The sequence below is a fragment of the Lytechinus pictus genome, chromosome 3 (assembly GCF_037042905.1).
Source record: "Lytechinus pictus isolate F3 Inbred chromosome 3, Lp3.0, whole genome shotgun sequence".
NCBI classification, from domain to species: domain Eukaryota; kingdom Metazoa; phylum Echinodermata; class Echinoidea; order Temnopleuroida; family Toxopneustidae; genus Lytechinus; species Lytechinus pictus.
Genome location: NC_087247.1, coordinates 72858527 through 72876322, shown reverse-complemented (window position 1 = coordinate 72876322; position 17796 = coordinate 72858527). Strand labels below are relative to the sequence as shown.

The 17796-nt window shown below is 36.6% G+C and overlaps 1 protein-coding gene across 1 annotated transcript in view; it reads left to right on the top strand.

Annotated features, from left to right (window-relative positions):
- The window catches only part of LOC129256728 (FYVE, RhoGEF and PH domain-containing protein 6-like), a 32699-nt gene extending 18643 nt beyond the window's left edge, over positions 1-14056 (top strand). Inside the window, exons 11-18 of the mRNA XM_064097701.1 lie at positions 848-924; positions 1032-1134; positions 1764-1904; positions 3414-3513; positions 6319-6425; positions 7883-8071; positions 12230-12324; positions 13478-14056. Coding sequence (XP_063953771.1) covers positions 848-924; positions 1032-1134; positions 1764-1904; positions 3414-3513; positions 6319-6425; positions 7883-8071; positions 12230-12324; positions 13478-13517 — 852 coding nt within the window. The 3' untranslated portion in view covers positions 13518-14056. The remainder of the gene's footprint in view (positions 1-847; positions 925-1031; positions 1135-1763; positions 1905-3413; positions 3514-6318; positions 6426-7882; positions 8072-12229; positions 12325-13477) is intronic.
- The last annotated feature ends 3740 nt before the right edge of the window (positions 14057-17796 follow it).

Here is a 17796-nt window from a genome sequence, read left to right as displayed (position 1 = left end):
AGTAGATACATAAAGGAAAGAAATGTTAAAACCTATTGATATCATGCAGATATTTTCTAGAATGTCTGAAAGCTTGTCCACATCAACATGAGTGTCAAAGCTAATCATTAAAGGTAAATGCTAGTTTTGGTAACGATATCAAAATGAGTTCGTACAGAATCTAATGAAATGACCACCAAAGTGTCTGTTTGTATAAATAAAACGCATGTGCTAAAGGATTCTGGAAGAAATTGTGTAATTGCTGAGAATTCAGCAAATAAGCACAGGATTCGGGTAGAGCGTCGGGCCCGAAGCTCAAAGCAATAATTATACACTGTCCCACGTGCGCTTATCTGTGTTGGGGAAGTTCAGTCTGAACATTTTTCAGCGTAGATTTCAAGATTTCACAAAGTTCAGTTTATGTAACTGTAACAGATCTAGATCCTCGATGATATACTGACAATTAAGCCTGGTTGTACAGACTTTATCATGAAATCAGTGTTTACCGCAACTACTGGAATTTCTCTTTAAGTGATGCAGTACTCTTCCAAGCAAGTACATATACTGTATCATATTGATAATAACTTGATTATTTTTCTTGTAATTATTTTTGCATTGGAGGAATTAATATTTATTTGTAGAATGAACAATATGAGAGAGGATGTCTGCGAGGTTTCATTTAACTCGCTCTCGGGTTTCATTTGTAGGAATATTATCATTTACAGATTATTGTATTGCTAGCATGATGTATATAACCTGGTATGAATGTGTTATGTGATCTAGCCTGTTACAGTGAAATGTTCTACTAGATATAGCTTTGCATTTTCTTCCTATACCTATCTTTGAAGTCTGTCATTTGTCATTTCAGGTTAATCGATCAAGCCAAGAGGATAGCTATGAACTGGAAATTATCAGCGTTCAGAGATCCTTCACCCTCCTTGCTGCGTAAGTCATCTAAACCTTTGAGTCCATAGGGCTTTACACTTGATTTGCAAATATTTCAGAAAATGTACAGATAAGTGTAATTGTGATTTGTAATTCTTTATTTCTAGTTCAAAAGAGGACTGTGAAGCCTGGTACAATGCACTGACCAAGACAATTGATGAATATGAGAACAAGAAAAGCACCTTTGACCAGAACAAACCAGAACATAAAGTAAGTCACTGTCCTCTCTCTTGTCCTTCTTTATCCCCCCCCCCCCCCCCAGTAGGAGAGTTTCTCCCCTCCTTGGCTTGTGAGACTGGTCCAAATAACCTGGCTCTATTTGACAAGTGGTCAAATTTGCTACATGCTGTAAATATATAATTTTTTACAAGGATCTACTCGGCACAGAATCATAACTTGGATTTATAAATTTCAACACCATATTTGTTATTGTGACATCTTGCTACCAACAACTTTGAAGGAAGAAGAGCTCAGCATCATGCATTATTTCAGGCAGTATACTGGTAAAGGGTTTTTGCACCATTCTTACCAGTTGCCACCTGAAATTAATGTAAGATGTGAATAATTCAACCAACATCAAGAAAGAACAGATGGGACTAAGTAGCAGTAAACAACCATCGAGGATCTCTCAATCATAGAGGACAAATCTTTGTTACTGCATATTCAATATATTCTTGCAGATGTTGACTGTGCTATAGATGAAACAGTGCGTAAATCCATATTTTTTCTTCCTTTATTTCCTGTTTTACAACTTCAACTATTTTTGTATCATGGAAAAAACGTTAATTCTTGGGTCAATGAGTACTTGATAGCAAACTTTTTTATTTGCTTTTACATAGGGTTTGACTGAGGGTGATACATCAAGTCTTGGACGTAAAGCACCCTTATGGATACCAGACAGTAGAGTTACCATGTGCATGATCTGTACAAGTGAATTCACTATTACATGGAGAAGGCATCATTGTAGAGCATGTGGAAAGGTAAGTCTAAGGTTAACTCTAGTAATTCTTATCTGTCAGACCTACACCCTAAGAAGAGGGGGGGGGGTGTTTTAGCCCCCCTCGACATTTTTCGCGATAAATCCACTGCGCAAAATTTTTCAACCGCGCCGCTCACTGACTTTTTACTTTCGAATCTTGCTTAACTTTTGAGATGATATTTGCGATGCCTAGTTACACGGTTACCAAATCATGCAACATTATGTAAGTGCATGTCAGACTCAAAGCTGCTCAAAAACGTGAATTCATGTACAAATCCAATGCAAATTGTGTATTAAGCCAAATTCATAAATGTATCATTATTACTACTTTTAGTGATTAAACTTTATCAATCTTGTCTTGTTTATGATCAGTATTAACCCTATCTAGGCCTGGGTATTTTGGGAGTTCATATGGCCGGGGGGGGGGGGGGAGCCTCCCAGGCCCCCCCTTGAGATCTCGACCGCGCTATTGCACCGAAAATTGGCGCGCGGGTTGTCTGGGACATAATCTACAAAATTGTATAGTAATTTATTTCACGCGAATTGCTACTTAGTGATTATGCACATTTATGTGTAATTAGTATGCAAAATCATATTTTTTCCTGTAACTCCCTAAAAGTTCAAAATGTTCTAATTTTTGGTATAGAAACTCTTTGTGTTCTTAGCAAGTGTACATGAACAAAATTGCGATATCAAATCATTTTCTTATGTATTATATTGTTTTTTGCAAATTCTTATGTATTTCTTAGTTTTTTCACCTGTTTTTGTTTTTCATTGTGTTTTCAATGAAATTTGTTGGGGACTCATCTGAGATCATAAAAAGCATAAAATAAGTACATTTAGACCAGCAAAACTAAAAATCATACATTTATGATTTATGGTTGAAAACACAATTCGCATTGGCTTTGTACACAAAATCACGTTTTTGATAAATTTCGGAACCACTTACCTGAGTGACACAAAATTGTGTCACAATTGTGACACAAAAGTTGCGCAAGACTTGAAAGTAAAAAGTCAGCGAGTGGCGTGGTAAACAAATATTGCGCGAATCGTTGAGGTGGGGCCTCTTCACCCCCCCCCCCCCCCCCCCGGCCTAGATAGGGTCAAGACATGCACATCAAACACCAAATTGCTCAAAATAGTGATTTTGTGTATATTTTGAACCTTAAGAATGACAAACATGCATGATTTTTGTATTTTGCTGGTTATGATAATTTAGATCACAGTAAAATCCTTTTTCATAAAGATCTTGAACTATAGTACTGTAAATTTACCATGTGGCTCAGCAGTCAATCAAGTTTACCTATACCATGGAAGTTACAATAATGACAATTTCAGACTACCAAGAGACAAACATAGTCTGTCAAATATGTGATTTTAGAAAGCATCTTAACCTCATCCATAAGTTTATTAACAAAATATTTTCAACACAATTCGGCAATATTTAACTGCAGGCAATGTCTAAATGAAAGTGTTGACAATAACGTTGTATTCCTACCTGACCCTGCAGGTGACATGTGGCCATTGTTCCAAGAACAAAGCACCATTGATGTATCTGTCTGATAAAGAAGCCAGAGTGTGTGATAAATGCTATGAAACACTGGTCTTATGTAAGTATATTTACCTCTCGACATATTGGATTACCATGATGTATATAAAAACATACCATCTTATTTCATTAAAGGGAATATGGCTAGAGTTTTCTAGAAAAGCTGGAGTAGAAGCCATCGTCCAAGATGTTATGACTCTTTTTAGACTTATTTTTCCTCTATATTTTTTTAACTTTCAAATAAAATTGCTCAAATCAATGTTCAGTCTGATTAGTCTGATTGTTACTGTGTTGCCAATATCCGGATATTCAAAATTTGGTCTCTATAGATGCTATAAAAAAATTCATGAAAAGTTCTTGCCAAAGCTTTTCACATTCAGGGATGCCACTTTTCCGTATTTATACGGAATTCCGGCTTTTTTCCTGCTATCTGTCTTATTTCCGACTTTTCCTGTTTTCTGTGTATTAAAAAAAAACGGAAAGTCCTCCTTTTTTTCCCCCTATCTCTCCCGATTGCGATGCATGTCGATCGACCGAGTGAGAGATATTTCCCCGAGATATTTGCTTTTATACAGTACATAATTTATAAACGCGTGCACTGCCTATACTACGTTCATTGAGTTATGCTTGTATCAAGGCTTTCTGATTAGAATTATCGATATCCTGGCCAATCAATGCGAGCGACAAGTTCGGAACGCATGCACATAAACAAGCGCAAAGCAGCGGCACGAATCGCGGTATAATAGCGACTGGTAAATACGTCTGTAAAGATGATGACATCATCCAAGATGGCAACTTACGATGACCAACGAAGGAATCGAGGATGACTAAGTTTTGATCATCATTTGAAAGGAATTAGCGGTAACTGCGGTCTAAGGTACCATGTTTCTGAATTTTATATATTTTCTCGTAAGTTTGGATGTAATTATCTTTTTATAATGTGACATTTTATGTACCAAAAACGATCCGAAAATCGGGTTTCCGCCGAATGTTAGATCTAACGTTACTGTTGCATGCTGATACGGAACCCAGGGAGCTCCGGCCCGGAGCTCCTTGGGTTACGCAGAGCTTCCAAGTCTCCCGGATCCTGCGGGAGAATACTGGATTTCAATCCAATCTCCCGTTCTCCCGACCCCATGCCAAAATCTCCCGGATAATTGTGATTTTTAGCTGTTAAATTGTAAAATTCATACAAACGACTGTTTTACGAGTCTAGCATGTTCAACTCCCTTTACACCCACGTGGAAACTCCTTATCACATTTTCATTTTACCCAGTTACTTTTACCAGTTTTTGTATAATCGTACATTGATTTCCAATGTAAATGAAGATAATTTTACCGAACGACTGGTGAATTAGTCTAACAAGCAATTTTTTTTTTTCTGGTTCTGCCCTGTGCATATCGTGATGGAAACACTTTAGCGGCACTCCATGCCTATGCCCCCCGGCGCGGCACTGCCTGGTCTCCGGCATACTGCGCCGCGGCAGGAGGCTATGCGAGAAGGGAAGTCCGATGCATTTTTCGTAAGCTTGTGTGCGCTTTATTCGAGCTGAAACTGTGGATAACGATGGGTTACTATTATAATTACACCCTGACTTTTAGGAATAATTTTATTGACAATCCTGAAGAACAGAAGCAAAGTGGAGATTTTTTTTGCCTACTTTTACTTGGGTTGATCTGGTTTGAACATTTTCTCTTTCGTGAGTCAGCTAGCCTGGCGCTGGCTGGCTGCGCGTGCTTGCTACAAAAAGGCAATTTTCACAGGAATCCCTCGGCCCTCAGAGACTTTAAACAGGTCACATATAAGTCTTTACAGGGCCAGGCAAGCTCATCTTCCACTACTGCAGCCCTTTCCCCCTCTGGACAATAAATTTTCTTGTTGAATGCATTCTTTTGTGAATCATATGTTCTACTGTATTGCCTGAAGCTTGAACTTATTTTTTTAGTCAATGACAGACAATTCATCATTTTATGAAATCTCTCTAATGTGCATTTAATCTATGTGCCAAAAGTTTTGATGGTTTAGACAGCTGTCGGATACTATCAAATGTTGTTTCTTAATGAGTTTTGCTACCCAAAAGTCCTGTCCGTGGGACATTTCGCCGCGCGCTCCCTCACAAAATCATACCTCCGCGAAATCTTCTGGATTCTATCATCCCAATGTTGGCAGCTCTGGTTACGTATCAGCTCCCTGGGTTAGCTGATACGTTGTCTTAATGTACGGGCCAACAACTCTTCAGTCTATGTATTGGTGAGTGGAGCCAACGCGGTTCAGCTGAACAACCAAAATAGAGACTGAAGCTTTTGGTCTAGCGTTCTATGAGAAACACACAACTAACTACCGTCAGTTTTTCAAACCTAATTGACTTCAAAGTCATCGATCACAACAAGGTAAGAAAAAAAGAAGCCACTTGGTCCTCCCCCTCCCCTAAATTTGAGGTGGGGGCGGACCTCCCCCCCCCCCTCCTAATTTTTTTTTTTTTTTTTTTTTGCTTGTCAAATTTTTTACCTGTGACATGTGTCCATCCCAAAATTTAAGGTGTACCCCCTAAAAAAAAATTTCTTGGACACTATCCCGGCCCACGATAAGTTTCAGTATTTTCGGAGGACACCTAGTGGCATCCCTGCACATTAGAAACCGTAAGAAATATTGGTTTTGCTTAAGGGTTTTACAAGGTTCTTGTGAGAAAACCTTTTAATGAGTATCTTCCATTGAAAGGTTTAATTTTTACATTTAGAAGCATGCTATCTGGAACAAAAGAAGTGACTAATTAATTTTTTCTTTTTCTTAATTTTTCTTAAACTCTTTTATTAAGTTTTTCTAGATTAATGAAGAGTACTTTTTCTTTGTCATACATACATGTAGCTCAACAGAAAGATGGGCAAGAGAGAAAGGAGAGAACCAAAAATAAGACGAATAAAGCCAAGAGGAAAAAATCTAACAGACAACCTGTCAGATCTACTGTTTTGCAGGTAAGTGGTCTCATTCTGGGAGTTAGCAGCAGGTGTTATTACCTCCTCTTGGATATATATTACTATTAGATGGTACCAGTTAAAAGATAAAAGAAAATGAATATAAAAGAATTTAAAGGTCAAGTCCACCTCAGAAAAATGTTGATTTGAATTGAAAGAGAAAAATCAGACAAGCGTAATGCTGAAAATTTCATCACAATCGGGTGTAAAATAAGAAAGTTATGACATTTTAAAGTTTCGCTTATTTTTCACAAAATAGTTACATGCACAATTTAGTCACATGCAAATGAGAGAATCGATGACGTCACTCACTCAGTATTTCTTTTGTTTTTTATTGTTTGAATTATACAATATTTCAATTTTTACAGATTTGACAATAAGGACCAACTTGACTGAACCATTAAATGTTAAACAATGGTAATTCCACATGTCCAGGGAGAAATAAAACTTTGTTCCACAGGACAATGCAGAGAAACTTAAAATATTAGGTATTTCATATAATGAAATACAAAAGAAATAGTGAGTGAGTGATGTCATCAATTCCCTCATTTGCATACCAACCGGTATGTGCATTTAACTGTTTTGTGAAATTAAGCAAAACTTAAAAATATCATAACTTTCATATTTTACATCCGATTTTGATGAAATTTTCAGCATTATGCTGGTTGGAATTTTCTCTTTTTATTCAAATCACGTTTTGTTGGGGTGGACTTGCCCTTTAAAAAACAAAGCAAAATACTTAGATTAATTTTGGTGCCAAATTTTTTTTCTTTTACAAGATGTTAAGAATGCCATCACAAACATTTTCACCACAAATTAGCTTTCTAGGAACTTTGTTAGTGAATTCAAGCAAAAAGTATGATTCATGAATGAATTAGCATTATTATATAAAGAATTTTGGGAAATATGCCTGTGCAACTTTGTAGATAACGTCATTCCTTTACCTTTTGTAACGACTGCGTGATCCATGGCTAAGGAGGCATTGGCCCCCTTAGGACGTCAAGCTCGCAATACAGCCCTGGGGCCCGTTGCAGAAAGAGTTGCATTTTTGCAACTCTTTCTGCAACGGGCCCCAGGTTAGTTAAGGTTTACCTAATCCTTTGTATTTAGGCCAAGACTTGAGAGGTAATAACTTGACACCTGTTGAAATGAGAAGAATCAGCAGTTACATAGCTCATATTGGTCACTTGATTTTAAACACTGGTCCATATGCTACTGGTATTACAAAGAAAGATGCCAAATTTTTTTAAATAAATCGTTCAATCTCATCATCTGTGAAATGTGATAACTGCTCAAGTATCAGGTGGCAAAAATCTTGAATCTTGTGTAACATAAAATACCCCAACCTCCATAAAAGTAATTTAAAATATTTTGCTATTAAATGTCTCTTTTTTTTTTAAGGAGAGGTCAGTGAACATATTAACTGATGTTAATGATAATTTTTGTTTGGAATTCAGGTTGGTGCAAGGGACGAATCTAATTCTTCAATGAGTGGATATCTTTGGTTGAGGGTGAAGAAGAAAGATTGGAAGAGAATGTGGTATCGCATCAAAGACAAGGTTCTCTATACATATAAAGCAAGCGAAGATGTTGTAGCCCAATCTACTACACCACTACTTGGCTATGCTGTCTGTGTTATTAATGAGGTAATTCAGGAGTGTTTGCAAGAAGGCATTTAGTGATATTTTCCTTGTGATCATGCAGTCTTGAAATCACACTGCACCATCCATAAGCTGACTGATAGGTGTGGCATAGTTTTGTTTGAAATCCAGATACATGATATGTCATGTACTGAAAATAATCTTAATACAATTTAAGACAAGATGTACAAATAAATATCTGATCTTTGTCTTAGATCAGCAAAAATTCGCTGCAGAAAAACATTTTCTGCTAGACATTCATTCCATCTTTTTGTTAAGGAACCTGTGCCTTAACCCTAATTCTCCCGGGGGGGGGGGGGGGCCATAATGGGCCCCCCCCCCCTCAACAATTTTCGCGATATATCTGCTGCGCAAAATTTTTTGACCTCGTCGCTCACTGACTTTTTACTTTCCAGTCTCGCGCAAATTTTGAGACCAAATTTGTGACGCCCGGGTACGCGGTTACGACATTACGCAACATTATATAAGTGCATGTCAGACCCAAAATTGCTCATAAATGTGATTTCATGTACAAATCCAATGCAAATAGTGTATTTAGCCAAAATTCATAAATGTATCATTATTTCTACTTTTACTGATTAAACTTAATTAATTTTGCCTTGTTTATGATCAGATTTAAGTCTGGAACGATTTCCATTGAAAAAACAATAAAAAACAAAAAGTAAAAAAACAGAAATACATAAGAAATTCTTAAAACAATAAAATACATAAGAAATTGATTTCCAAACCGAAGTTTTTTTTTATTGCGATTGTTAAGAATGCTACAAAGAATATTTTAACCAAATATTAGCATTCTAAGAGCTTTATTTAGTGAATTAGAGCAAAAAGTATGATTTATGCGTAAATTAGCATAATTAATTCATATAAAATCTCAATATTTTGGAAAATTTTACCATACAGCCTTGTAGATTACATCACACACTACCAGCGTGCAAATGTTTGCGTCGCTCGCGCGATCGGCGGCCGAGATCTTAAGGGGGGGCCATAATGGCCCCCCCCCCCCCCCCCCCCCCGGGAATGACAAGAATAAAAATACCCCGGGAGCTTGAGGGTTAACCCTAAATAGACTGGGCTATTTTGATGCCTAAGAAGACTGGGGGGGGGGGGCTGATTCAGCACCCCCCATGATCTCGACCGCGCGATCGCGATGAAAATTGGCACGTGCATTACCCATGGCATAATCTCCAAGACTGTAGGATCAAATTTTCCGAAAAATCTCATAATTCATTAATTATGCTAATTTATGCGTAAAATCAAAGATTTGCTCTAATTAACAAAATAAGGCCTCTAAACTGCTAGTTTTTCTTCACAGACTCTTTGAAGGATTCTGATCAATTGTACTTAAAAAAAATTCAATATCACAATACTTTTCTTATGTATGTATTGTTTTTAAAATTTATGTATTTCTTTATTTTTCGACTTTTTGTTTTTTATTGTTTTTTCAATGGAAATCATCCGCTACTTTATTTTGACCATAAACAAGATGAAATTAATTGAGTTTGATAAGTAAAATTGAAAATAATGATACATTAAAGAATTTTGGCTAAAAACACAATTTGCATTGGATTTGTACACAAATTCACGTTTTTGAGCAATTTCGGGTCGACATGCACTTACAAAATGTTGCTTAATTTCGGAACCACGTACCCGGGCGTCGCAAATTTGGTATCAAAAGTTGCGCAAGACTTGGAAGACAAAAGTCATGGAATGGCGCGGCGCCAGCTTTTCGCGTTACAGATTTATCGTGAAAAATATTGAGGGGGGGGGCTGATTTGCTGAATCAGCCCCCCAGTCTTTTTAGGGTTAACCCTGAAAAGATTTGGAATCAGCCCCCCAGTCTTTTTAGGGTTAACCCTGAAAAGACTGGGAGGGGGCTGATTCAGCCCCCCCTCGACATTTTTCGCGAGAAATCTGTAAAGCGAAAAGCTGGCGCCGCGCCGTTCCTTTACTTTTTCTTTCAAGTCTTGCGCAAATTTCAAAATTACGCAACATTTTGTAAGTGCATGTCGACCCAAAATTGCTCAAAAACGTGAATTTGTGTACAAATCCAATGCAAATTGTGGTTTTAGCCAAAATTCATAAATGTATCATTTTCAATTTTACTAATCAAACTCAATTAAGTTCATCTTGTTTATGGTCAAAATAAAGTAGCGTACGATTTCCATTGAAAAAACAATAAAAAACAAAAAGTCGAAAAACGAAGAAATTAGAAATTTTAAAAACAATAAAATACATTTAAAAAAATTCTATTTTTTTTCAAAGTACATTTGATCAGAATCCTTCAAAGAGTCTGTGAATAAAAAATTAGCAGTTTAGAGGCCTTATTTAGTTAATTAGAGCAAATCTTTGATTTTACGTATAAATTAGCATAATTAATTAGAGATTTTTCGGAAAATTTTATTTTACAGTCTTGGAGATCATGCCATGGGTAATGCCCGTGCCAATTTTTGTCGCGATCGCGCGGTCAACGGCCGAGATCATAGGGGGGGGGCTGAATCAGCCAGCCCCCCCCCCCCCCTCAGTCTTCTTAGACATCAAAATAGCCTATTTAGGGTTAAATGTTAAATAATGAGTGAGTCAGTATTGGACATAATTGCCAATTTATGAAAAAAAACACACAATTTTCTTATATTGATAGTTTATTCTTCAATATAATTTAACACCATATTCTTTGCTGCGATGTAAAATTTGATTTGTCAGTCAGGCATGACTGCAATGATGAATCCAGATGTCTGAAGTAATAATCTACAAGAGTTGCAGTCAAATTTTTTTTGCAAAATAACAATTATATTAACCCTATCTTAATTGGGCTATTTGAGACCAGTAAATACTGGGGGGGGGGTCAATTTGACCCCCCCCCCCCCTCAGATCTCGGCCGCTGATCGCGCGATCGTCGTGAAAATTTGCAAGCGCATAGAGCCGGATTTAAACTACAAGACTATGGTAAATTATGAAATTTGCCCTAAATTTTGTTTTTTGTGTATGTTTTTGCCTTTAACTCAATTCATATAGCTAGTAGAATGCTAATTTTTGGTTGGAGTATCAATTATTAAATTTCTAACAAATATCTACCAAAAAATTTCAAAAATATAATTAATTTCTTATGTATTTTATTGTTTTTTAAATACTTATGTATTTCTTTGTTTTTCAAACCTTTGTTTTTTATTGTTTTTTCCAAAGAACTTTGCTGGGGATCCTTCTGCGATCATAAATAGCATAAAATAAATCCATTTAAACCAACAAAAGTAAAAATAATCATACATCTATGATTTTTGGTTGAAAAACACAATTTTTATTGACTTTGTACACGGTATCAAGTTTCTGAGCAATTTCGGGTCTGACATGCACTTACAAAATGTTGCGTAATTTCAGAACCGCGTCCCCGGGCGTCGCAATTTTGGTCTCAAAAGATGCGCAAGACTTGAAAGTAAAAAGTCAGAGAGCTGCGGGATAAATAAATTTTGCGCGACGGCGTAGTGATGAAATTTGTGGAGAGGGGGTCAAATTGACCCCCCCCCCCCAGTTTAATAAGGGTTAACATATGAAATGTTTGGAGTTTTTCAGGATGCGAGAGACTTGAAGGAAAAAGTCACAACATTGCAAACAAAAGCTTATGTTCCAAAAATATTTTATGCCCCTCGGCCTAGACTCCAATCCAGCATAAGTCATGCCTTTACTTACAAAATAGTTCATAAAGATTTGAATAGACTATTAAAGATAAATTCCAGTTCTGGTAACGATCTCAAAATGACTTTTTACAGAATCTAATATAATGACCACCCAAGTGTCTGTTTGTATGAATGAAAAATATGTGTCAAAGGATTCTGGAAGAAATTGTGTAATTGCTGAGAAATAAGCAAAATAAGCGCGGATTCGGTCACTTCCGTCGGGTCTTTATGCCAGCAAGAATAATACACTGTCCCACGTGTGCCTATCTGTGTTGGCGATTTTCAGTGTGATCGTATTTGAGCTTAGATTTTATGATTTCACAAAGTTCAGTTTATGTAACTGTACCAGATCTAGATCCACGATGATATAGTCTTACTTAACCTTGGTTTTACAGACTTTCTCACGAAATTAGTGTTTTACTGCAACTACTTTCATTTAGCTTTAATATTTCACTTGTGCATTTTTCCTCACCAGGCATTTGAAGGTTTTGAACCAGGTTTGATTCTGCAACTCACCCAAGGAAGAATGAAACATATTCTTAGATCAGAGACACCCGAAGCATGTGCGAGGTAAGGACAAACACCCTCCATCACTCCTACACTTAAAAATATTCCCAGTCTTTTTTAGGGTTTGCTGACGGATCACTTTTATAGAGATAATAGCTCACAAATTGTTATTCTTAAAACTACTAATTGCTCTTACAAATATTGAAGGTTTAATATGCAAAGTTCAACTAGAGGAATTGTGGGTCTGATCCTTCTTTGTGTCAATGGGTGTGATCATCACTGGGGTAAATGGTCGAGGTCCTCCCTGGTGACAATGAGTGTGGCCCTCCCAGGTGTCAATGGGTCCCAGGTGTAAATGGGTCCCTGGTGTACATAGGTGTGGTCCTCCCAGCTGTCAATAGGTGTGGTCCTCCCAGCTGTCAATAGGTGTGGTCCTCCCAGCTGTCAATAGGTTTGGCCCTCCCTGGTGTACATAGGTGTGGTCCTCCCAGCTGTCAATAGGTGTGATCATCCCAGCTGTCAATGGGTTTGGCCCTCCCTGGTGTACATAGGTGTGGTCCTCCCAGCTGTCAATAGGTTTGGCCCTCCCTGGTGTACATAGGTGTGGTCCTCCCAGCTGTCAATAGGTGTGATCATCCCAGCTGTCAATGGGTTTGGCCCTCCCTGGTGTACTTAGGTGTGGTCCTCCCAGCTGTCAATAGGTTTGGCCCTCCCTGGTGTACATAGGTGTGGTCCTCCCAGCTGTCAATAGGTGTGGTCCTCCCAGCTGTCAATAGGTTTGGCCCTCCCTGGTGTACATAGGTGTGGTCCTCCCAGCTGTCAATAGGTGTGGCCCTCCCAGCTGTCAATAGGTGTGGCCCTCCCAGGTGTCAATGGGTGTAGTCCTCCCTAGTTTATTTTTTAATGTAGAAATATGCAAATCCAGTACTGCATTTATTTTGAAATTTTTCTAATGAGATTTTGAATAAGACATGTTTTTTAGCCAGGAATAATTCATGTCCCAAAATAGTATTGATCTGAAATTGAATAGTGAAAGTTTACAACCCAAACGTGAAAATAAGAGGAATTTATAAAATCCAAAATACAGAGTTTATTCCAACACAAAATTATCGAAGATATACATCAAGAATATGACCCCATGAGATTGACAAAGAAAACTTTTTTCTGTAGTCCTACATGTATGAATAATCAATTGTTTTCTCTTTCTTTTGACCAGATGGAATGAGGCCATGGTGGAAGCCAGTTGTTTGGATTGATTCATCAGGTTTAGTCAGTATGAATTCACCTGTGTTGTCTCTGTGAAGGGACAAATTAATAACATTGAAATTCCATTACGCAAGCAAAAAGATGAATCTCATTGTGAATACTTTACTAGGTGTAAAATTGTCTTGCCTATTTTGATAACTGAAATTATTGTTGTAGCGTAATTTATACAGATGAAAAAAAGGTGTCAATTTTCTGTTATTCTTAGCCAAAGGTCACATATATCTTGAATGTTAGCACTGTATGTTGATTGCACTGTGTCGTATCTATAGATCAAACATTCATTGGGTTTTTTTTAGTTAACATTTCAGTGCAGGGCTCATTTTTGTAGCTGTACATGTTTTCTATGCAACCGTATCATTCCAGGAGGCCATATTGTGGTTGATGTTATTTCAAGTATAGAATAGACTTGTCAATTTTTAGCATGTAAAATTATTATGGTTGTATTGCAATAATTGGTTTCTGTTATTCCTTTGTGAACTAAAAAGTAGGCATAAGGCACTTAACCTTAATTCTCCCGGGGGGGGGGGGAGCTATAATGGCCCCCCTCAACAATTTTTGCGATATATCTGCTGCGCAAAATTTTTTGACCTCGCTCCTCACTGACTTTTCACTTTCAAGTCTCGCGCAATCACAACAAAAATTTGCATGATGGTAGAGAATGACGTAATCTACGCAGTTGCATTGGTAAATTTCACTGAATTCATATATTTTTATTATATATGAATTAATTATGCTAATTTATTCATGAAATCATACTTTTTGCTCTGATTCACTAAGCTCCTGGAATGCTATTTTTGGTGAAAATATTCTTTGTAGCATTCCTAACAATTGTGAATGAAAAAAATTCTGGTACCAAGACCGATTTCTTATGTATTTTATTGTTTTTTTAATTTCTTATGTATTTCCTTGTTTTTTTTACTTTTTGTTTTTTATTGTTTTTTCGATTGATCGTTCCAGACTTAATTCTGATCATAAGCAAGGCAAAATTAATTAAATTCAATCAGTAAAAGTAGAAATAATGATACATTTATGAATTTTGGCTAAATACACAATTTGCATTGGATTTGTACATGAAATCACGTTTGTGAGCAATTTTGGGTCTGACATGCACTTACATAATGTTGCGTAATGTCGTAACCGCATATCCGGTCGTCACAAATTTGGTCTCAAAATTTGCGAGAGACTTGAAAGTAAAAAGTCAGTGAGCGGCGAGGTCAAAAAAATTTGCGCAGCAGATATATATCTCGAAAATTGTCGAGGGGGGGCCATTATGGCCCCCCCCCCCCCCGGGAGAATTAGGGTTAACAACTAAATTAAACCTTATATTAATTGAGTAGACCAATTAAAAAGAAAAATAATCACCCTTTTATGAATTTCATCTCCCATAGATGCAAAGTATGAAAATGAGCCATTTTCGGCATGACATTGTCTCATAAAAAGTTATGTGACGTCGCAATGCTATACCCATATGTCGCAAATTTAGTCTCAAAAGTTGTGGAGACTCAAAAAGAAATAAGTCAAAACATTTTGGGGTGCTATCTGTTAGCGTTATGGAAATATCGCACGAAGCGTCGGGGGGCGTCATGCCCCCTTTCCAGTCCTTACAGGGAAGGATTCATAGATTGAATTTTTTTTTAGTACATTTGATCAGATTCTTATAAAGTGTCTGTGTACCAAAAATAGCATTTTAGGGGCATTATTTAGTTAATTAAAGCAAACTTTTGATTGACCCTCCCCTCCCCCTAGATCTTGGCCGATTTGCGATTTGGCAGGCACGTCCCATGATGTAATCTCCACAATTAAATTGTCACTTGTACCAAAATTATTCGAGAAGGGTTATTTATTTTAACCCTAAGAAGACTGGGAGGGGCTGATTCAGCCCCCCCCCCCCCCCTTGACATTTTTCGTGATAAATCCGCGTCGCTCTCTGACTTTTTACATTCAAGTCTCGCGCAACTTTTGAGATCAAATATGCGACCCCCGGGTACGCGGTTCCGAAATTATGCAACATTTTGTAAGTGCATGCAGACCCAAAATTGCAGAAAAACGTGAATTTGTGTACAAATCCAATGCAAATAGTGTTTTTAGCCAAAATTTATAAATGTATCATTATTTTTCCTTTTACTGATTGAAATCCATTAATTCCATCTTATTTATGGTCAAAATAAAGTCCCCGCTAATTTCCATTGAAAAAACGTCGAAAAGCGAAATACATAAGAAATTTAGAAAACAATAAAATAAGAAAACAGTGATTTTGAATTTTTTTAAGTTCATTTGATCAGATTCATGTAAAGTGTCTGTGTACCAAGAATTAGCATTTTAGGGGCATTATTTAGTTAATTAAAGCCATTTGATTTTACGCAGAAATTAGCACAACTAATTAGATTTTTTGAAGAATTTGATCTTGTAGTTTTGTAGATTATGCCATGGGTAATGCGCGTGCCAAGTTTCGTCGCAATCGACGGCCGAGATCATAAGGGGGCTTAATCAGCCCCCCCCCCCCCCCCAGTCTTCTTAGGCATCGAAATAGCCCAGTCTTTTTAGGGTGAAAAGATAATAAATCACTTGCTTTCCCTAGTATATTTTGTTTGCGTATATACATGTATGTACATATCAGATGAAAAAATATTTAATTTGTAAGATAAGTTGTACAGTAATGGAATATCTATACCTGTTCATCATGACTTAAATATGAATAACTGTCAGATATGTATGTTTGTCATGAAAGGTGTTTAATCTATGAATCCTTGCATGTAATGTCTTTAAATTTTGATGTTTTTTTCATTGTCGTATTCGGCAACACTTGAAGAAAGTGATGATTTCTGAAATGGCCAGTGGTCTGAAATTGATACCATTCACAAGGTGATGAATTGATACACAGAAACTTGTATTAAGGCACATTATATTCAAGAAAGAAGGGAACAAATTATCTCGTTGCTAGGAAATTTGCAGGTATTAACCATTGGAATGTGGTTAAAATTTATTTTGTAAAAAATTGTAGTAGGATTTAGACTTTCATTCACATTGCCATACTCAACATTTGATGCAACTCAGAAATGTACTTAAACATTCTATATCTACACTGTACATACAGCTACGTTAACATTTTTTTTCTGAACTGTATCACATGGGTAGATAAAGTTTTGTAATTACATATGTAACCATTAAAGTCTTGCCTAGATCTATGGTATTAAAAAATTATTACATGTATATATATATGTATATATATATATGTATATATATATATGTATGTATATATATGTATATATATATATATTAGTCTACAAAGGTCAAGTAAAGCCAAAGCATTTTATCAGACAAGAATATGTGTATATTCCAAGAAATTTGACTTTTATTTGAATTCTATGTGTAGTCAAAAATGAAATGTCAGCATTCATAGAAGATGAAACACCATTCTGGTGCAAGACCAGTAACCATATGTTATCCAGAGAAATTAATGTTGATCATTAATTTGTACCTGCATGTATTAATCTTCAGAGGTGATGTGAGGAAGTCTCGAGACTGAACTATCTTATGTTAGGTATGCACTATACAAGAATGATTATTAATATATTGCCTCATGTATGGGAGAAGTTTTAAAGTCATAGTAAATTACTCTTTGGCAGGATGCTTGTTAGCTGAGATGTGCTTTACAAAGTTTGGTCTTAGTAAATTAGAATGCCTACACGTGGAAGCTTCTGATGACTTTTATTTAAAAATACAACTGTATGTGTAACTTAAAAAAAACTCTTAATTTGAACTAAAATTTGTTTTTGCTTGTATCCTATGTATTTTGTTTTGAATGTTTTTTTGGTTACACTTCGTAATTCCGAAGGTTCTTTATTCCAAAGGTTCGTAATTCCGAAACACGCAAATTGTCTATACCTCGATGTTCGTTAATCCGAAAACGTAAAAGGGTTCGTTAATCCGAACATTTGTGGCGTTATTCCGAAGGTTCGTTATTCCAAAGGTTCGATAATCCGAAAACGAAATTAGGTTCGATGTTCCGAAGGTTCGTTTATCCGAAAACGAAATAAGGTTCGTTGTTCCGAAGGTTCGTTAGTCCAAAAACGAAATAAAGTTAGTTAATCATTCAGTTTTCGGACTGACGAACCTTCGGAATTACGAACCTTATTTCTTTTTCGGATTAACGAACCTTCAGAATTACGAACCTCATTTCGTTTTCGGACGAACAAACCTTCGGAATTACGAACCTTCGGAAATACGAACCTTCGGAATAACGAAGCTTCGGAAATACGAATGTATGCG